Below are 23,036 nucleotides of genomic sequence, written 5' to 3' on the forward strand. Positions count from 1 at the left end.
TGGCTTAAACACTCAAGCAAGCACTCCATTCAAAACCTTTAAGGATCACCTGACTTGGCAAGCGCTAGCGAGCTACTGCGTAACTGAACACACCCCGGATCACAAAATCGACATCCAGTAGGAAGGTGACAGCCTGCAGTCGACAAATCTTACCGGATAACTCGCACAAGATTGTGGAATGACTGGTCTACGTTCTGTCGGATTTTTGCAGAAGCTTCCATGTACTGCACCTTCAAGGTGCGTGCAAGCTGCTGTCCATCATTTTGTGAAATCTAACGGGAGTGGGAGGGGTGGGGTTAAACAAAGAATGCACACCTATTAAGTCATTTAAAGGCATGATGGGGGATGTTAAGGGGTCTTCTAAGCACTGTCCCTCCACAACACACAACATTCCCCATATTACATACAATATCGATTTATCCCAAGCTGGCACAAGCAGAAGTGGTAGATGGAAAAAAAAGGCAGCTTCCTCATGCAACACAATGCATTCCACTAGAGAGGCCAAGCAGACACTCCTCAAAGGTGGTTGTATTTCTGGGATTACATTGTACTACACGCTACTCAGTGGTGGAGCGTGCGCTCTGAGCAATTCGATCCTGACCCTGGTCGTCGTAGCGAGCCTTTAATGGTGTATGATGCTCAGCATTTAGAGGCTGGAGGATGCAGAAACTCCATTGGGAGGGAGTGGGGGGGGGGGCAGGGATGAGGGTTCTCAATTGTCCGGATAACAGAGAAAAATGGCACCCGGAGTGCTCCAGGGAGTTAAATCACTTCCGCCCAAGGTCAGTGGCTGTTTGAATCCACGTCTTGTGTTGCGTCTCGCATTTGTCGGCATGATTTGGCTCGCAGCTCCTCCACAAACGAGGTCATTGTTAAAAATATACAAATAATTAGTTGTGGTGTGTATCAGATGGTTTTTTTTTTTCCCCCCCACAAAGACACCATCCATGACAGAACAAGGACAAATGTGTCCAAGAGCCACGCCATTCCACCAGCCAACAAGAAGAAGAAGAAGAAGAAGAACGCAGAGCTCTCTCAGAGCCAGCGTTCGCAATGTGACGCGGCTAAAAATGGTGTTCAGCAATTGCTGGTCTGTCTTTCTTCTTTCGGGCCTAAACCGCATTCTCAGCACACCTTTTCACTTTACCACTTTGTCCAGTGGTTGAGGTAGTGGACTTAGCAGTCGTGCCTGGTATACGTGGAATGATGTGCAGAACGTTGTGCTGTGCTTTTGTTCATGGCTAGGTAGATCTCATGATTATTGCTGGACATCCTGATTGTGTGTACTTGTCCCAAGTTGTCCACAGCCCATGCAAGTTGCTGAGAAACCCCCGAGAAGACACAGTGAAATACCTCCCTTTAGAACTTACATCAAAAATGCGATGAGAAGTGTCCACGAGGAAACTCTCGACGAACCTTTCCTGGGTCATCTCCATGTTTTTCAACGGTGGCTCACCGACTCGAATCTAACGTCCACCAACTAATTGCCGGCAGACATGCATTTGACGAACGAAGCACTTAACGCTCTGCACGTGTAATCGTCAGGTAGTGTAATCGTCAGGTCGAGAATCAAACCCAGACACAGCTCACAGGTAAGTGCGATACATCTGTGCCGTTATCAAGAGGAGTCTTTTTCTTCTTCTTCAGCTTGGTTGCCGGGTAGCTGTTATTTTGTTGGGGCGTGACTACTCCACCGATGCCGTGCCCCTATGCCGGTGCACCTGGTACTCATTTCACCGACCTTGGAAGGATGACAGGCCGAGTCAACCCCACCTGGTATTAATTCAGCGGCCAATGGGGCTTCAACTCAGGACCCTAAGATCCCACGCCAGCCACCCGAACCGCGAAGCCAACATCAGGTGTTATCAGTAGTTAGAGGCTGTTACAATTTCAAGGTCAAATTCCCAAGAAGTTTTTTAACATATCCATTCAAACGGAATTTTGATGCCACCGCTGATCAAGTCACCGTAGCCATTTTCGGGTTGTACGCATGTACGTACGTCCGTGCTAGTTTTCTCCGTTTTCTCCGAAACCGTTTATCCAATTGACATCATTTTCACCACAGGTGCAACGACTCGTGTGAAATGTTTTTTTATGATGATGACGTCATAGGTCACGTGGCGTGGCAGCCATGTTGGAAAAACAATAATTAAACTTGGCACATGTAAAACAAGTGTGATTCGTCTTTGATGTCATATGTGGCTTCATATCGCCGTCATTGCATTCGTCAAACGCTTTATCCTATCAGAATGAAAAAAAAATGTCATCGGTCACATGATTTGGCAGCCATATATCTATCTATGATTCCAGCAATGTGTGTGTGTGTGTATGTCTGTTGGATTCGCTATATATGAGATATCCCTTATTGTCGGGTTTTCCGTCTGTCTGTGTGTGTGTCTGCAACGTGAGGCTCCACAGCACGAACCAGCGAACCGATTTCGATGAACTTTTCCAACAGGTGGAATATATACTGGGAAGGTGCGCGTTTGAATTTCGTTGCCTAGCAACCACCCGTTGCTGTGCAGCGGCCGAAAAACCGCGTACAGTATTTTCAATACTTGTCCTTCAGTTTTGAATGTAGAGAAACGAGACTTCGGAATTAAACACTTCGAGATATTTAGAAAATTTTACTCGAGCCGATTTTTGATTGAGGTTTTATTTTTCAAATGGTAGTCCTTAAAAAAAAAAATCGGGTGTCTATTTACCATCATTTAAGGTGTGTATACAGTGTTTGTAAGGAACTCCACCGTCGTTCCACCTTCAATCTCTCCTCGATCCAAACGTTATTGACCAAAGTGAAAAGGATCCAAAATAAATGGAATCACCGGTATTTCTGTCTTTGTGGATTTCTAATAATATGTTTATTTATTTACCGAAAACGATTCCCCACCCACACTCCGCCTCCAATTATTTATTTATTTTCCGTAAATGATTCCCCACCCACACACCACCTCCAATTATTTATTTACCGAAAACAATGCCACGATCCACACACCACCTCCAATTATTTATTTATTTTCCGTAAACGATTCCCCACCCACACACCACCTCCAATTATTTATTTACTGAAAACGATTCCACGACCCACACCACCTCCAATTATTTATTTATTTACTGAAAACGATTCCCCACCCACACTCACCTCCAATTATTTATTTATTTACCGAAAACGATTCCCCACCCACACTCACCTCCAATTATTTATTTATTTACCGAAAACGATCAAGACCCACACACCACCTCCAATTATTTATTTAAAGTGGACGTGGCTTATGAAAAATATTGTGCGGCTCAGGAGGTATGGTCAAACAAGAGCATTGAGAGAAGTTTATCGGGTTTTCCGTGTGCGTGTGTGTGTGTGTGTGCAACGCGAGGCTCCACAGCACAAACCAGCAAACCGATTATTTTTCAAATGATAGTCCTTCAAAAATAGGGTGTCTATTTACCGTCATTGTTTATGAGGGCCAGTTGGCAAAATACGCAATAGGAAAATCTTGCCAGGCAGAGGAACAATTGTATGTGAACCAATACGTCTTGGCAATGAATCTTCGTCGGTGGATCAGTCAGAATGAAAAGCATCGTATCCAGCGCTTCGATTTGTCTGCGACCGCCGTTTCGACGACCGCCGGTCCGATCTGATTGAAACTTGCCAGGAATATTGCCGGGGACCCCCGGATGTGCCTTTTCGAGGTTTGATATCGATCTGACGAGCGGTTCCGATGTTACGGCCATTTATCTGTCGACCAATGACAAGACACAGTGCTATGACATCACGAATGACGTCACAATGTTTATTTATTATTATTATTTTTTTTGCACGATTGACGGTCCGATCTGATTGAAACTTGCCAGGAATATTGCTGGGGACCCGCTGATGTGCCTTTTCAAGGTTTGATATTAATCGGACGAGCAGTTCCCAGGTTACGGCCATTTATCTGTCGACCAATATCTGCGAGAGAGGGGGACGGGAGAGGGGGGATGAGAGTGGGGGCGAGAGAGGGGGAGAGGAAGGGTGAGACTAGGGGGGATAGAGGGGGGCAAGAGAGAGAAGGGGGATGAGAGTGGGGGCGAGAGAGGGGGCTGCACATACTGGCACTCATCTACGGGCCCGTACTAGTATATATATATATATATTTTTTTTATATATACAGTAATACCTTGACATACGAATGCACTAACTTACGAGTATTCCGAGTTACGAGCCGTTGCTCGGACGATTTTTTGCTTTGTGTTACGTGTCTCGATCCGAGTTACGAGTGGAGCAAGCTGTTTTTTGGGGTTTTTTTTTCTCCCGCCTTTTCACGCATCTCCCGCCACTCACTCGTTCAGTTCTCTTGGTTATCTCGTTGAGTAGGGTCATACCGTAGTAATCTGCGTTGTGTTTAGCTCTTGTTTTTTCATTGGTGCAGTTATTTTGCCAAATTTCTTTGTTGTAACTCAACCATGAGTCCTAAAAAAGTAACTGCAAAGGACAGTGCTAAGAAGAAACGAATGATGTCACTTGAAATGAAGCGTGAAATCACTGCAAAACATGAACGTGGAGTGCGTGTTGTCGAGCTGGCGAGCGAGTTTGAGTGTAGTACTTCAACGATATGTATTATTCTCAAGCAGAAGGATTCGTTGAAGACTATAACGCCAGCCAAGGGAGTTACGATTATTTCGAAGCTGCGGTAACGGCTAATTGTAGCAATTAAGTGTAACGACAAAGGGAATAAAATGTAAAAAAAAATTGTAGCAATTAAGTTTAGCGATAAAGTGAATTTTAAAAAATTTGGGGGGGGGGAGGGGGGGCTGGAACTGATTAATGGTATTTTAATTAATTTCAATTGGGAAAACTGTTTTGATATCCGAGCAAACTGAGTTACGAGCTCGGTCACAGAACGAATTAAACTCGTCTGTCAAGGTAGTACTGTATATATTGTTACGGCTGTGGAAATTCGCAGGACACCGTAAAGGTCCGTAGTTCAGTTCGATCGATAAGTCTGTGTTCAGTGAGATTTCCCCACCGTTGTTTAATGGGAATTTATTCGTGTCACAGGAATGTGATCCTTTGAGATAGCCGTTTTTCTTTACTATCATTATTTTGGACCAACAACCACATTTCCATCGCCTCAAACCACAACAACCATGATCGCCTCAAACTACAACCACAATCCCCTCAAACCTCATCAACCACATTTCAACCGCCTCAAACCACAACAACCATGATCGCCTCAAACCACCACAACCACCTTCACAACGCCACCATCACAACAACCACGATGGCCTCAACCACCTAACCACCTTCCCCGCTACGCCAACTGCCGATCCTCTTCTCCACAAACCAAACCACAACTCTACCGATGGCGCGCGGAATTTCCCTCCTGCTTTTCCCGCGCTTTGGTATGGGGGAGGTGCGATTTGAGCCAGAGGTCAAAGGTGAAAAAGGTGGGGGCCTGATTTTGGGGGAATGAATCTCCCTGGACCTGTGCCAAGAAAGATTCTCTCGGCCCCCGTGAGGCGTGCGGGGAGGGGGGGGCGAGAGGGCACGCCCCTTTCTGGAAGCTTCCTGCAGGGGCTGGAAGGTGGGCAGAGCGATAAAAGGGGAGGGGCGAGGCGTTGGAACGGGGGGATACAAGGACGCCAGCTCGGGGCCTTCTTCCCCTTCGTGTGTGTTTTTCATCAGGGACTTTGTTTTGTCTTCTTCTTCGTGGTGGTTTTCGGTGGTGCGTGGGGCTTCTTCTCCTTCGTCGGCTTGGTCTTCGGAGAGTCTTGGGTTCGGGTCGAGGAGTCGGAGCTTGCAGTCGATGGAGAGTCCGGGCGTCGCGGAGGGGACGCGGACTGGAAGCACTGCTCTTCCAGCTGTGTCGCGTGGACCTGCGTGTTCGTGCAAGGAGCACTGGAGAGAGCTCGCCCACCATCGCACCACGAGGGTGCAGGTAACCTGCAACGGTCTCGTGGGATTCATTCGGTCTGCCAAGTCCCACGCCATAAAGGTCTACGGACCGTCTGGCGCCCTTGTCTTTGGGGGTGGCCTTTTCTCTTCTTTTGTGTGAATGATGTGGCGCCGAGTCTCCATAAGTTAAACCTGTTTCAGTGCCTGTAAATTATAAATGGCTTATAGGCGGTTGTAGTGCTTTCGCTTTATTTGCTTCCATACCTGCATGATTGACTGTATACGTGTATTGAAATAAATGTGTTTGTGTGAATGTTACCCGTTTGTCGTGTCTTTTTCCCCCATTGGAACGCCGTATTGCATCTCGGAATATTAGTTGGGTTTTAAATACCCGTTAAATAGAATCTGATCCGGCGAGGTCGGGCGATAATACCCGCTCGGTTATCACTGCAGAACGGAACGGACTGCTTGAGCGGTTCGTGTCCAAGCCGACCTGCGTCGAGATACGGTCTCCCGGTTGGCTACCCGCGCAGCTACTTAGTTATATCGATATTGGGCGATTGACCCTATATTGCGTGGGTAGAAAATTGGCTAGGCCGTGGTGGGGTTGAAGACCCACCCGTGACAGGGTTCCCGCGTTGTTCCGGCAGGTCACGACTGAATTGTCCGTCCGGTGTGCGAGCGATAACTATTAGTGGGAAGCGGCCGTTCACACGCCGGCGGGCGCGAATTCGTAACAATATATTTTTTTAACGTAAAAACCCTCAAAAATCTTCTTAAAAAACGGCTGAACAGATCGAGGCAAAACTTTACAGGTATAGTGGGGCAGATAACAGTAATTTTTTGAGAGGAATCGTGCAAATGATGATACAAGCATCAAATTTGGCACATTTGTTCTCCAGGGGATCCTAATCAAATCTGCCTGATTGGCCATTTGAAAATCCAAATTTTGAAAAAAAAAAAACTTCAAAAAAGTCAAGATCACGAATCAATATTGGATGCCGGCTGAGATTGGTGAATGTTTCAGAAAAATCAAAGACATTCCAAGTCTGTCATTCAGTTTTCTTCCCTTTACCGCGGAAGGCAGACACGACGTCACATTACATCCAGTGAACACCTGGAAGTATGGGATCCCTCAAGCTTTCTCAGGCCCTATTGCAGAAACTACCTCATGGACTGGAATCCATTGTGCCTTGGCTCCTTGGCCAAAGGCAATCCACATGATCTCAAGACCTACTTCCTGTAAGGATGGCAGTACAGATATTGCTGTGACGAGTACGTCCGTGTCATTAGCCTTAATGATAATGGACCTGCTACCATCCGTCGTTGCATCCCTGGTGTGTACAAATATTCGAGTGTCAGCTTCTTCATGACAACATGGAGACACAGCATCCAGTGACTTCCTTGTGTTGCTCATGGCATCTTCTCCTTTTGTGACAATGACTGTGCTTGTCGTCTGTGCTTCACACATCTTTTCCGCAAGGAAGTGAAACAGCTCAGTCTTGTTGCTGTCATCTCGAAGAAAGCTTCTCCAGTTACTTGGGGTCTTACTGGTTCCTGTCATTCTTCTTCTGATTCCTTGCCCCCTTTTCGACCTTGCCTCGGACTTCAGACTTGACTTCTTGTACACATCAAATACTACGTCCACCCTCTCGTACCTGGCACCATAGGATTCCACCTTTGGGATGATGTCTTCTTTAGCATAGTCATCAAATATCTTTGAAGTGCATGGAGGTAGGGCATTGATAAGTGCTGAGCCATCCATGATGACTGCATCTCCCCTTGGTTCTCTGTCTGGGATGTTCACTTGCACTTCAAGAATTTCAGCCAGCTGTGACTTGAAATTTTTTTGAAGTTTTTTTTTTTTTTTCCCCAAAATTTTGGATTTTCAAATGGCCAATCGGGCAGATTTGATCAGAAAGCCCTGCAGAACAGAAATGTCAAATTTGATGCTTGTATCATAATTTGCCCGATTTTTCTACTATCTACTACACTAGTATGACCACCTATCCATGATAGCCCATGGGCTGTCCACCGCTATCGTTCCGTGAAAAGGGTGCGACTTATTTTCACTCACAATATGGTCTAAATGATATTTGCTGTAACGTGTAAAAAGTTCTCCATGTGAACAACGCCCAAGTCTGAGCATCAATTCGAAGTTACACGCACTATTTTTCAAAGTGTAATCGGCGATTAAGTGAGTACGTTGGCTGAGAAGTCGGCCAGCTGGTGTAGCAATATCAGCTGCAACCAATCAGCAGCCGTATTTTTGTAAACACGGGTACTACTTGCACTGTCATGGCAGCTTCCACGTCGGCCTTAACTTAGTGACGTCCCGAGCAAAATCCCAGGAGAAGTCGCCTTTATGGTGCGATTTGCATCTGTCATCGGTACAAGAACAGAATGTATGTCCATTTACTGAGGTTAGATGGGGTAAATATCGCGAGTGCTTGGGAGAATGGCTAGATTTACCCGGGGAAAGGGGTGACATCGCCCGGTCTCGTTGTCACAGTCATGCTGGCATTGGCTTCACCAATATTCCACCGAGTGCTGGTTAACATCCGACGTGCTACAGACGGTTCACCGATAAAAAGAGACGGCTTGCGAGGAAGAAACGATGCTTGCACGCTTTTGAGGGAGCTCCTGAAGCATCTGCAGGAGATGCTTGTGTTCAAAAGCCTGGTGTGCTGTCATCACCAAAGAAGAGTCTGCGATCAAGATCGGCATTGCCAATCTCTTCACAAGGCCACATCCTCCCACGTATTTGCATCATTTGCAAGAAAGAGTCACGTTATCTTAACCTAGTCAATGGGCCAAAGCGTGATAAACTAGTTAAAGCTGAAACACTCACAGCAGGTACGTTACCGAGCTATTTGTTATGAGCTAAATCAAATTTGATCTTTTTGATTTGCCATTCTGTCTGTGTACGACAAGTTTGTTGAAGAGCAAAGGAAGTTTCATCCCACCTTCGATTTCTGGACGTCATACTTGGAGATGGTGACGATATTGCTCCTTTTCATTCGAGCCCCTCGGGAATCCAACTGGGAGCTCCATCTCGCTGTAACCAGATCTATGTTGCCATGGTTTTTTTTTTCGTACGATCGAGTACATTATTCCCGATATTTGACGGCTTATTGGGTTGAAATGATTGGCCTTCCGGAGACCCGTCCTCAGTGCTATGCCGAACTTCGTGAACGTGCTCAGTGGACAGTCCAACGACAAGACCAACATGGTTTTGCCTCTATAGCTTGCGACCAGGCTATCGAGTAGACTGTCAACCGTGATTCGAAAACATCAACAGGAATCACCAACTTCAGCCTTGATGGAGCAGCCGTTCACCGCTGGATCCTTTCACAGAATGAACGTGCGGCGATAACCCGACAATGTCAGACCCTAGCGAGTAGTCATTCTGAATCACGTCGTCGGAAGGATTTGGATACAGCTCGTACAATAAGGGATGAGAGACATACACAGAACCTCATGTCTACCACCACCTCAATGATTGATCCTTTCGATCCGAAAGCTGACTTGGTAAGCATTAGTTCTGGGATCATTGCAAGCCCCACTGTGAAGCATGATCTCCTCAATGCCTATGAAACCAGTGAACATTTACTCTGCGGTTTTATGGAATCCCGCTTGTTGACGAACGTTGTCGATTTCTACTCCATCCTCAAGGCTCAGAAGCTCAAAACTTTCACTGCACAAGTGAAAAGTACTTCGAGGGTAACATCTAAGAAAGAAATTACCCTGAAAGCTGATCGTAGTTTGTTCGCACGACTGCTGATCATTGGTCAGACGTGGAAACTCGACATGCGAGAGGTACTTTCATATTCGCTAAGTCCTGTCTCGCTTCCCCTTCCTTGCCAGTGCGGATGGTAGTCTTGCAAAAACCAATAAATCCGCGTTGATGGATTTGATGGAGCGTAGGGTCGACAATGTCCTTGCTCTTCCAATGCCTCACGACCCTGCTGTTATAGTCGATGGCATGGCTGTGATTCAGGGACTTGTCCGTATACCGGAGACATTTCTCAACCTGGCTCAAAATATCCAAGCTGCCCTCATTAAAATAACTAGTACGTGCTCGTAAAAAAAAAAAAAAATAATAATAATAATAAAAAAGAAATAAACCACACAGGCCGTTTCTTTGCTTCTTTGCTCTTTGCTCTTTGGTACGTGCGTGACCCAGAAGTTCGATATTATTCGCAATTTATTTATAATACCCAATTATTCAATCAGCGCCAACGTATTTTACCTTTTCGCAATGTCGTGGCAAGGAAAAACAAAAAGAGAAGAGAAGAGAGAGAAAAAATTTACTTCCTGGTTTGGAGCATACCAGCACTCTGATGTTACCGAAATTTATGCACCGTCTAATATGAAAACGATCATAACTTGGGGCATTGTGTTTATCTATAAATGCGCATAAGAAATCGAGAAATTATTAGAATACAGAAAGTCATCACTCTCCGGAAGTCCGTACGTTGTAACCCGTAATGGGGAACGCGGCTGAGCTTCCCTTCTCCCATCGGCCACGCCCACGCAACAACGTGTCTTGTCATTGGTTTGGTAAATAAATGGCCATAACTTGGGAAGTACTTGTCTGATTAATATGAAACCTTGAAAAGGCACATCCTCAGGTCCCCAGCAATATATCTGGCAAGTTTCAATTAGATCGGACCAGTGGTTGTCGAGAAACAGCGGTCACACACACACACACACACACACACACACACACACACACACACACACACACACACACACACACACACACACACACACACACACACACACACACACACACACACACACACACACACACATACACACACACACACACACACACACACACACACACACACACACACACACTGCTGGAATTATAGATAGATGGTGAGTTTTGGCAGCTCTAGGATAGATTTTGTGTGTGATCGATACCCTGACATCTCAATCAAAAATGCTGAGCATTCTCGACGAAGTACCCAAGGTACTTAAGTGTAACTAGATTGTTGTACGGCCCCGATCAAAAAGTCCCAAGTCAGTGGAAAGAATAAAGAAGCACTGATTGATTTTCTCTTCACCACTTGGCGGTCAACCAGTCTGCCTAACCTAGGGCGCGATTACAGCATTTATGTGACACATTCTGACCAGTGTCACGTGCTGAAAGCGACATCAGGTGAGATATGTGTACAGTTAGTGGATGAGTTGCAGTGCGATCACGAGGAAGCGGACACCCGCCTCATGCTCCATGCAAAGCACGCCGGTTCCAGCTACCGTGATATTGTCATTCACAGTCCCGATACTGACGTCGCAGTGATCGCTGTTGCACTCGGTGTGCAAATACAGGCAAATTTCTTTTTTTCAACTGACGTGAAAAATCGCGCCCGTGTGATCGACATCGGACGCATCAGAAGTAACTTGGGGGAGGAATTGTCTCAGGCTCTCATTGGATTTCACATCCTGACCGAATGTGACTCGACAAGTTGTTTTTATGGTAAAGGAAAAAAGAAGACCTTTTCAGCCATGTCCAAAAACGAGACTTTCGTGCGAGGCTGCGCGAGGCTGGGGTCCGGTTTCGAGATAGCAGCAGAAATCGTGACTTCATTGGTGAGGTTCGTTTGTGCTATTTACGGTCAAGAGTCGGCAGCGGATGTGAATGACGCAAGATACAGAGTATTTTGTTTGGCTTCGTCACCAGTCGAACAGTCTATGCCACCTGCAAATGACGCCCTACACCAACATATTCTGCGTGCTAACTATCAAGCCGCCATACATAGACGGGCACGATCCCCCTTGATCAATGCTCCTACTCCATTTGGCCATGGCTGGCGAATGACAGGGGACGAATTGTCAATTCTGTGGATGACACAGGACCCTGCCCCAGAAATGATCTTGCAGGTAGTCAACTACACCTGTAAAATGTCAAACTGCAAAACAGGACAGTGTTCGCGTCACTCCTCTACCTTGTCCTGCACAGATATATGCAAGTGTCGGAATTGTGAGAATAGTTCGAAAACACCGACCGAAGAATTATTCGAAGGGGGGAATGAACAGGACGACGACGCCGATGATGATGCTGATGACGGTTAGATGAAAATAACTAATGCACGGATTCAGTAAAACTAATGTCACAAACCACAGCTTTTCGTCGACATCCATCTTCCTAGTCCTTCCAGTTATGATCTAGTCGTGGCATGGCTTTTCAGTAACGCATTTCCTTGATGTAGCAGCTATTGTCTCTATGACAAATAAGGTTCATTTTATAAGGTTCATTATCCATTCACTTGAGGCTCAGTAAACAAATCCCGAGGACCAATAAGGTTCCACCTTGCCATTGCGAGATATTGATAATTTTTGATTTGGTTTCCCACCGATGTGTGAATTTCCATTTGTGTTTCAGTGAGATTGACAGATTGTGATACATGGTTTAATCAGTCATAGGAAGATAATTAAGAATTAATTAGTAATTTTGTGAAGATGATTCTGTGTAGTCTTCCCTTAGCAGAATGTGGTGTCGGTTAGTTAACAGCTTCGCTGTTCACATTTCCATTTCTGTTTGCACAGAAAGTGTACAAGATGAGAATGTTATCTGTATTTTAATGACAAAGTGCCTAATTACTGTCAGAGTTTGATGGCGATAATCCATTAATGTTAAGTAAGCAGGAGGTTGCATCCATACGCGCAGTTTCAAATCTCTAGGTCAGTCGATGTGGAAGATGAGGCCTTGTCAATATCGAGATAATTAGTGATAATAAAAAGATTTGATCGCGTTCGGGCTAAAGTAACGATTTGCATTGTTTATATTTTCCACATTGGCCACCCCAGGACCACGATATTTCCTAAAGTGGAAGATAGTTGTACGTTCTGTGGTCTTCAGTCATTTCAGACATCTCGGTCGGTATTGGAGGTAGATACAGGCTCGTAAAAATGAAGGAATTCCTCAAAAATCGCTTTTTTTCTGAATGATGCACCTTATTGCAGTTTTCATTATCTTGACAATAAAGTGTTTACATGGTCGATACTTCTGATTCGTGAGCGATGTTGTTGTGTCTGACGCCCCCGTAGAGTTGAGCCTTGGGAGATGTATATTCGCCGAGATATACGATCGGCAAAATGGGGAAAAACGCCAAAATGTCACTTTTCGCACCCTGGCGACCAACTTCGACAGCTCACTGTGCCTTATTGGGCTAAGATCTCGTGGAGAAGTTTTGTCTTAATGTCCACCATACACGTGTCTAGAAGCGGCCCAAAGTTCACCTCGCACCCCTTCCTCGGAACGAAGTGTTTTTAGGGCCTTTTCATAGGAACTGCCCACGGCCGATGAGGATCAAATAGTTATCCAATGATGACGTCAAAAGTCACATGGTTTGGCAGCTATGATTTTTTTTTTGAAGAATAAACATTCAAAATTTTTTTGCCAGAATTATTAACTTGACAGATGGAGGGGAAACTTCACCCACATGTGATGTCACTTCACAATTATGATCTCGTAGTCATGGGGAATATACGTTTTAAATTGATCGGACGCATGGTCTGGTGGCCAGAATTATTTTATATTTTGAATCTGGGTTCAGGGATTTAAATCAAACTTGGTACATATGTATAATTTATATACATATGTGAGCTGTGTGTGTGTGGTTGTTCTGATTTGCAGCCACACCTTTTGACCCATGGGGCTCAAACTTGCCATGAAGACCATTCACTCTTCAAACCGAAAAACCGGCATGGTTTTTCACAATAAACCTCCCCTCCCAACCCCAACCCCCCACCCCCCTCCCCAAATGTGTTTGCTTCCATACACTAGGTACACCCTTTCACCCATGGAGCTCGCTCATACTTGGCATGGAGTATCCACTCCCCCAGGATAGTTTTGCACTTTGCCCTGCCTCGTGCCCCAACCCCCACTCCCTGACTGCGTGTTTGTTCTGATTTTCCGGCCACACCTTTTGACCCACGGGGCTCTAAATTGGCATCAGGTGTGTCCATTCCTCCAAGATAGCTTTTCACTTTAACCTTCCACCACCCCAAGCCCCCCCACAACCCCCACCCCTTCCTATCCTCAGCCCCAAACTCCAGCACGTTTCTCCACCACTCTACTTTATATCCCCACGTCCCTTCCTGCTCCATATCCCCCCCCCCCACACACACACTCAGAATTCCCCGGGCATTGAACGGGTATCTCATCTCGTTATGTATAAATGTGGGGCCGAGGTATATCGGTCGACGTGACATCGTAGGATGCCATTCTAGTTTTATTCGTGCAGTAAAATCCCATTAACACCTACTGTATTGTTGTATACCTGCAGTAAGACATGAATGTATTTTGTTTTCAGATTACCATTCTGTCCAACTGAAACTCAAAAGATCACCTACAATCTGCAAATTTTAAAATTTAAACGATGCTTCGATTCAGCGAAATAAAAAATACTTTGGGTTTCATACGGTTATTAAGAATTGGTTTGGGGAGAGGGGAGGGAAGGCGAATAGCGGTGTTAGGTTTTATAGTGTTTCAAAAGGTTCGTTGTGAAAAGAAGAAGGGAGAGAGACAGAGACAGAGAGAGAGACAGAGAGAGAGACAGAGAGAGAGAGAGAGAGAGAGAGAGAGAGAGAGAGAGAGAGAGAGAGAGAGAGAGAGAGAGAGACAGAGAGAGAGAGAGAGAGAGAGAGAGAGAGAGAGAGAGAGAGAGAGAGAGAGAGAGAGAGAGAGAAAGAGAGAGAGAGAGAGAGAGAGAGAGAGAGAGAGAGAGAGAGAGAGAGAGAGAGAGAGAGAGAGAGAGAGAGAGAGAGAGAGAGAGAGAGAGAGACAGAGAGAGAGAGAGACAGAGAGAGACAGAGAGAGAGAGAGAGACAGAGAGAGACAGAGAGAGACAGAGAGAGACAGAGAGAGACAGAGAGAGACAGAGAGAGACAGAGAGAGACAGAGAGAGACAGAGAGAGACAGAGAGAGACAGAGAGAGACAGAGAGAGACAGAGAGAGACAGAGAGAGACAGAGAGAGACAGAGAGAGACAGAGAGAGACAGAGAGAGACAGAGAGAGACAGAGAGAGACAGAGAGAGAGAGAGAGACTTGCCCACCAATTCATGCTCATGCCTCATCGGAATGCCTCGAGTCCAAGCTGGCCGGCATTGTGTGTCCAAGAATGTGGCAGTTTGTGTTGTGATTGGCGGAGCTTTGTGCGCATATGGAACATGTCAAGTGACTCATTGGTGGAGTAATATAAACCACAGAGACGGGGAAGAAAGCCCTTCCCATAAACATGCCACTCTTTTTACTGTACTTTCCCCTTGTGCCAAAAAATATAAAGTTTAAATGGTGCTTCATAAAGCAGCTCGAGCTACATACAAGTAAGTTGTGCATCGGTTGTAAATGTCACCCACCCAGTGTGTTAAGACCACGAGGTATCGAGAGTACAGCTCGACTGTCCCATTTGTGCACCCATCTGAATTACTGGCTCATGATGTTGCAAAACCTCGTTAAAACCCTACGTACCATGCGTGTTTCCTCCCTCCCCCCCCAATCGTCAATGGATGCCGTTGTAGTGTAAGAGTACACCGATGTGTACTGATGTCTTTGTTCCAGGTGCAGTGCAAGTTCAAGCTCTTCCATAGATTAGCCAATTCAAAAATACCACAAACCTGCCTCTGGTGCTCCAGATCAGCCTTGTTTCCCACCAGTATCATTGGAAAATCGTCTCGGTCTTTCACACGAAGGATCTGCTTGTGGAACTTGTGCATTTCATCAAAGCTGGAGAGAGGGAGAAAGACCGAGAATCAGGAACGGTGCAGTGCTAAGTACAAATACCAGGAGCGCTCTCCGTGGTTGGACTGAATCACTTTTTGGCATCCAAGCAGGAAAAACCAAAAGCAACAAGAAGGGCTCAGTGTGCAAGTGCGCAGAGCAGGGAACCAAAAAAACACCGCGGTGGGAATTGAGCATTTGCCACCAATGGCCACCAATTCCGAGCTGCTTTTTGGCTGCTAACCAGGGTGACAAGAACCGGGGGATCTGATGATGTAGCAGAGCTTACCAGCTGAACCGCAATGGGCGGTGCAACAGTCCTGCACTATAGGGAGGAAAACAGGAGCTGAACCTCAGGAAAGCACTCATAAAATTAATAAATAATTGGCAGTTAGCATTTGTGACCGATTCCTCACCCAACCCCCCCCCCCCCCGAGCATTCGTGACTGATTTCTCACCCAAGCCTTTCCTCCCCCCCCAAAAAAACTTATCTTTTGCATTTTCAAAGGCAACTGGAAGCATCCCAAAATGCAAATCCTGTCAGCGTCCGCTTTGTACACAAACTAACCGATGAAAACAGCTAAAAAAAAAACTAAAAGCAAAACTTATTAATTAGTGTTCTCCATATTCTCATAATAAGGATTTGTTGAAAATTTCATGATAAACGCTCAAATGCTAAAACTGTAACTTTGTGGGGACGGGAGTTAATTTCATTTAAAGGTAACTTTTTACAGTAGCAAGGTCCATCAACTAACCGTTAGCTGGTGTTCGCTTTGCGGTTCGAGTGGTGGCTTGGGATCGTAGGGTCCCGAGTTAAAGCCCTGTTGGCCGCTGGATTAACAACACCAGGGGGTTGACTCAGCCTGTCATCCTTCTTCCGAGGTCGGCGAAATGAGTACCAGTGTAGCAGCCAAAAGGCTGCACACCAAGGGAAGGGGTATCGACGGATTTATTATATCTGATATTGGTGTGGTGTGGGCATGATGGGCCCAATGACCTCCTCTTGCCCCTCATTTCCTTGTAAAGTAATCTTATTTAATAGTAACCTTTTACAGAAAAAGAGTGAATTTTATTTAATTGGAGCCTTCTCAGGTGGGGTGGCAGGTTTGGTTTCCTCGGGTCCTGAGTTCAAATCCTGCTCAGCCGTTGAATTAATACCAGGTGGGGTTGACTCAGCCTGTCATCCTTCTTCCGAGGTCGGCGAAATGAGTACCAGTGTAGCAGCCAAAAGGCTGCACACCAAGGGAAGGGGTATCAACGGATTTATTATATCTGATATTGGTGTGGTGTGGGCATGATGGGCCCAATGACCTCCTCTTGCCCCTCATTTCCTTGTAAAGTAATCTTATTTAATAGTAACCTTTTACAGAAAAAGAGTGAATTTTATTTAATTGGAGCCTTCTCAGGTGGGGTGGCAGGTTTGGTTTCCTCGGGTCCTGAGTTCAAATCCTGCTCAGCCGTTGAATTAATACCAGGTGGGGTTGACTCAGCTTGTCATCCTTCCGAGGTCGGCAAAATAGTCCATTTGCCGTTATTATGTGTTCCATTGTCAACCTTGTTGATGTGGAAAGTGTATGGTTTTATGATTGTTTTGGACTAACATGGGTCCATTAATAAAATTCAGGTTTGTTGCCGGGGTGGCCACCTTGGGGAACTCCTGTAATTTGCATAAATTCAAGATGGCCTCTACAGGTCAGACGATGGGGCTAAGTTTTTAATCGGTCAACATATAATCCTGTGTAATACGTCTATTCCATATGATTTTGACATGAGGAATTCAATCTTGGGGTTATTTTTTTTTACGTTCAGGAATAAATAGAGGTTCACATGAAATGTCCATGACTATTTTCTGCTGAAAATTATGCAACACCAATGCAAAAGTGAAGTCATGAATGGTTCACAACAGTATGTTGATAATCAGAAAGCATACACATTGTCATGTCATCATATTGGACATCTTACGAACAGAGGACATAGAGCCTAGTAGACAACTTACGTATTGTTCATTCCCATTCATTGTACTCGTCCCCTTCCGTATCCTCGTCTCTTTCCAGTTCTGCTTCGACACTCCCTTCTTCCACTTCACTTTCACTGTCCTCCACAGTCTTGTGTGGGTTGAAGCACTTGTCACTGCAACCACAAGTGCAGTATAGCATGCAGGAGATCTTTGCATGGTGACAACTGCAACTTGCAGTACTGCAGGCCTTCCCCTCTGCTTTGCATCCACACCGCACAACATCCATGAGGTCCAAAGGGGCTGGTGGAGTAGCAGAAGTTGCTGGCACTGGGATTCCATCTCTGATGTCCCATCCATATTTTGTAATGTCAAGTTCAGGTGGGGCCTGCTGATCAGCTGATTTTGCAAGTACTGTCTGTAGATGTGCACGCAAAATATGTAGGAAGAGATTGATCTCAGTTGGAGGTAATGCCATGAGCTTGAGGGGCTTGCCAGACTTCCTTGTGTACGTATAGTAGCTCATCTCACTCATCGTGGTACCTTCTGGCTGACCATACAGGGCACAAAAGAATGTCCGCCCTGCTTCCATGAGCTGTTCATGGCTTGCATTCAGCCCGCCAAGTGCGGAGTACAAACCAGGGAAGTTGCCAGCTCTCAGTGTCTTCAGGGCTGACACTTTGCCCTTGCCGTATGGGTATGATGTGGTATCTGAGCCAGTGATGTAGTGCATTCCCAAAAGCTGCAGACACTTGGGGCCAAGCTGGTCACAGGTGGTGTTGATATCCCAAATTGCTCCATCCCACCTTTCCATCTGCACTGTGGCCTGGATGTTCCGCTGGTAAACCCAGTAAACCATCAATACAAAAACATCAGTGTCATCAGAGAGGATACGTATCACTCTTGCATTACATTCAGTAGCCATGAGTAGGTGTGAGATCATTGTAATGTCTGCTTCACCATGGTTGAACGCACCATGGCTACGGCTCTCCACAGTAACTCCTTCACCAAAGTTATAGGTACTCAAAACTGTGGACAGCTGCAACTTGTTCTGCTTGTTTTTCAGGATGGCGTCTCGACTAGGCAGGGGTGTGTTTATTGTGAGGTCATAGTTGATGGAACCAATGCCAGCACGCCTCACTCGTTCATGGTCCTTTGCAGAAACATAATAATATTTGTCAAAGATCAAGATCTTCTGACCAGCAATGGTAGACAGCCTTGTCTTGATGGACTCAACCAAGATGGACACAGTTCCCCTGAAAGGCCAGACAATATGATGGAGAAGTTGGCTCTCGTCAACAATGGTAACATCTGGTTGCAGAGGCTGTTGTGCCCGAACACATAGTTTGTGTGCCAGTGGTGCTTTGTTGCCTTTCCTTAAGCACCCATATTCATCAATCAGTGAGGGGGGGTACTGCGCAGAGCTCAAACTGGAAGATAGGTCCGAGCTCCATTTGTCTTTGCTGTCCAATATTCAGCAACCTGAGGAAGATGGTTTCCAGATCAAAGATCGTCTTGTCCCCAATTTTCACTCCTTTCTGTAAGTGCTCCATTGTCTTGATGGGGCATGAGATGGTTGCATGGAATCCACCTGGAAGGGATGCTTGGAACTCTGCAACCATTTTCTGACCTGTCACCACAGAATCCTCAACATTCACTTCACCTTCTCGGGGAGCAATTCGACCATTGGCAATGTTGTACAGATGTGGTGAGTGATTCTCAAGAGGATGAGACACATTCGTCAATTCAAGTAATATCCGGCGCCCATCATATTCATCAAGTTCTCTCCTCTTCTTCCCCTCCTCCTTGTGACGTGGTCCGACTTTTGTGTCCTTTTCTCTCACTTGGTCTTCATTGGCCTTGTTTGAGGAGTCAGGGTAGATGTGTTCCATTGTATCTGAGATGTAGGCAGTGACAGGAAAGGAATCGATCCACTCTGCTACCATCTCTGGAGAAAGAGTCATACCCTTGAGGCCACCCTTGCCAATTCTTATAGCAGTTTGTTCACCGAACTGATCAGAGCTCACACCATTCCAAATGCCTTCCTGGTGACGACACACAAAAGCACCTGATATGAGCTCTGACTTGGCATCTGGTGGCAGCAGATAGCGCATCTCCAGAAGGTGATGAGTGATGTAACGGGCATAGTGATGGTGACCAGCAACAAAGAAGTAGGGAAGCATGCATTCAAGTGTTAGCTGTTGCAGCAGGAAGTCTGCCTCCCTCTCACTATGCAGAAGTTGATGAACAAGCAGAGTAGGCTTGATGAAGTTATCAACCCAGTGCTTCCCAGTTGGGTGCTGTCTGCATGTCTCAAGGTAGCTGCACAACTCCTGGAATGTCTTGGGGCCGGTGGTGAGGAAGGAAATGAGAAGGGCAGTCAAAACCATCCGGAAGGCTCTGATTGATCGAACCAAGGACTTGCCACTCATGATTCCTGCCAGGCCCCCGAATGCTGAACTGATGAGAGTCTCAACACCAGACCCACGCATGAGTTTGCCAATGCAACCACAGAAGGACTGCACAGTGTGCATTATCCCAGGCCTCAGAATCACATTTTTTAAAGCGATCAACGTCATGCCACTTGATTTGGCAAGCCACCATGTAGAGCTGGAGATCCACAGAGATGTGGACATAAGTCATTCCCATATCAGTCAATGACTTCTGAAGATACTCCAGTGAAGAACAAAACAATGAATTAGTAACTCGCATTAATGTCATATGTGAGCGTCCAGTTTTCAGAATAGTGACCTTGTTGTAATTCAAAATGTATCTCACAGGGCAAACAATTGCCAGGAACTCGAACATTGACTCAAATTTACTTCTAATCACAAAAAATAAGGTTAAACATCGATTCCTCGTGCCAAAATTATATGGAAAAGATGTCTCATGTGTAATTTTAAGTTCATTACCTAAAAAGTTATATTTTCAGCTCGGTCGATGACGGCCATCTTGTATTTGCGCAAAAATAACAGATTTCCCCATGGTTGCCATCCGGGCAACCAAGCTTAATTTTGTGTATGCATGCCTGTGAACAAGAAACCACCATAAAACCATACACTTTTGAGGACAACAAGGTTACTTATCTGGCAAATGGACTAAAACGAGTGCCTGCTTGCTGGGATGATTGAGCCGTTCGAATATCCTGTGGTGGAGTTTTGTAAATGTAGCGACAAGGTTTGGACCATCAGTGAAAAGAATAAGAGAGCACTAGATGGGTTATAAAAGTTAATAATACAATTAAACAACAAAGGACCATGTAACCAAGCTCACAGCGGAATCACAGCCATTCAGAAACATGTTGTTTCTTATGAGAGAAATAATTCCTGAACCACTCCATGATACCTTTATATTTTACAATGAAATTCTTATCGCCTTATTATTCGAAATAAATTATAATTCATTTAAAAAATTGGAAAAAACATTTTCATCGTGGAGACTCCCGATCAGAAAATGTGACATGCGCGGCGGGTTGCTTTCACTTAATGGTAGTTTTACGGTTGTGATTGTTTATTGGTTGCTTTCTGGAGTAGCGAGCCAATTTTTTTGGTTTACTGGAGCACGTCACTTCAATTTAATAGCAAGTGTCTTTACGGTAGCGAGTTGTTTTTATATCATGGTAGCTGTGTACAGTGGAGAGCTACTTTTATTGTTGCTTTTTACAACACATCTTTTACGGTGGTGAACTTTTATTTTTATGGCTCCTTTTCACGGTCGCGAATGACTTCGCTCGGTCAACTGCAGCCACCATGAATGTGACAAGTGAAGCTATCTCGCTATCTCTCTCTCGCTATATCTCTCTCTCTCTCTCTCTCTCTCTCTCTCTCTCTCTCTCTCTCTCTCTCTCTCTCTCTCTCTCTCTCTCTCTCTCTCTCTCGCTATCTCTCTCTCTCTCTCTCTCTCTCTCTCTCTCTCTCTCTCTCTCTCTCTCTCTCTCTCTCTCTCTCTCTCTCTCTCTCTCTCTCTCTCTCTCTCTCTCTCTCTCTCTCTCTCTCTCTCTCTCTCTCTCTCTCTCTCTCTCTCTCTCTCTCTCTCTCCAGAAATACAGGAAGTGAAGCGTTTCTAAAAGATGATCCGTACTTCTTTCCAGCTGCCGAACGTGGAACTGATTACCAGCGCAGTAATGAAACGTCCAGTAAAGACAATGGTTACCTACGATCGAGCGTCGGTTTAAATAGGGCATTTCAAATTGGGAGAAAAACAATTGGGCAAACTATAAATTTGTAAACAAAACAAAACTGCGGTAAAATGGCCGAAAGCCCCCAATGAAGACTTGAACAGTACACTGGCAGGAGAGGAAAAGAGAAATCGTGCCGCACGTGGCTGCGCTCTAAAACCTTCATGAAATGTCAACAAATCCATGAGAGAGACAGAAGGGTCACGTGTTTCTCTGTTTACCATACCCACATACGTCCAAAAGCATGGACCAACACCTACTTAAAGACACGTATTTTTGTGAGTTAAACTGTACACAAAGCTCGACACTACAATGCAGGAATCAGGTCGAAGCGATTCGAGGTGGTGGTTGTTTGGTTTTTTAACCACCCAGCTTTGCCGAGGGTTTTATGAGCTTGCTGGTAATGCAACCAATCCCTCGTATCGAAAGCGCAGAATCTGCGAGGCACCAAGCTGAGGGTTTCTTGATGCGTGTTCCCACGTGCGGAGGTTCGCTAAAGTTATCAACATCTGAAATTAAAAACTACATTACAACCCAGCGGCATGGCGATGATGCTTTTTCGATTCCTTTCATCGTCTGTGCTTTGTGACGGTCGACTTGGGCTTCTGAACAGACCAGTTAGCAGAGGAGCTGAACAACGTTGGACTACGCATACCTGAACTGGTCCTCACTCCCAAAAAGATTCACCCTGATAGCACAGAGGAAGAGACTATATTTGGTTTGAAGTTTCTTGTGCTTACTCAAAGGTTTGAATTTAAGTCAATTAGCTACATTGTTCCCCCCATCCCCCCCCCCCAAAAAAATCTTGTAGGTGTTGATAAGTACCGAATGGTGAAGGGTAGTTTTAATTGTCTAGTTTTTAAACTAGCTTCTCCCACACTGGTGAGCAATGTGTGTTGCTGTCAATACAACCGGCAAAGCTTTAGTCCGTATGAACTCTGACTTTTGCAAATTGTGTTTTTTTTTTTCCCCCAGAGTAAAAGGAATGTTTTATCACCACAACACCGTTTCATGTTCTAAAATTGAACAGGAAGCACGGTAGGGATCTTGTAAAGGAAATAAGGCAGCAATCTGAGGGCAAAGGCTACACATAAAACCAAACAAACGCTTTCTCAAAGAAGGATCTTTATCAAAAGGTCTCCCACATCCACGCCATCTTGTGCCAGCATACCTTCCACGGTCCGTGACCGAAAACACCAGCAGGAATCCTTCGCCGGTGCGCATGTACTGCTCCCGCATGGCACCAAATTCTTCCTGCCCAGCTGTGTCCAGGACTGGGGGAGAGATCGGGGCACAA

General features: G+C 45.5%; 1 protein-coding gene across 1 annotated transcript in view; it reads right to left on the reverse strand.

The window, feature by feature from the left end:
* Nucleotides 1-23,036, reverse strand: part of RRAS2 (RAS related 2) — a 31,192-nt gene that overhangs the window by 2,360 nt on the left and 5,796 nt on the right. The window contains exons 3-5 of the mRNA XM_085846383.1: nt 22,911-23,013; nt 15,506-15,614; nt 154-272 (exon numbers count right to left, since the gene is read on the reverse strand). Of these exons, the coding sequence (XP_085702509.1) occupies nt 154-272; nt 15,506-15,614; nt 22,911-23,013 (331 nt within the window). The remainder of the gene's footprint in view (nt 1-153; nt 273-15,505; nt 15,615-22,910; nt 23,014-23,036) is intronic.

Source organism: Eptatretus burgeri, chromosome 1 (assembly GCF_056783735.1).
Source record: "Eptatretus burgeri isolate ZD-2024b chromosome 1, Ebu_testis_v1, whole genome shotgun sequence".
Lineage (NCBI taxonomy): Eukaryota > Metazoa > Chordata > Myxini > Myxiniformes > Myxinidae > Eptatretus > Eptatretus burgeri.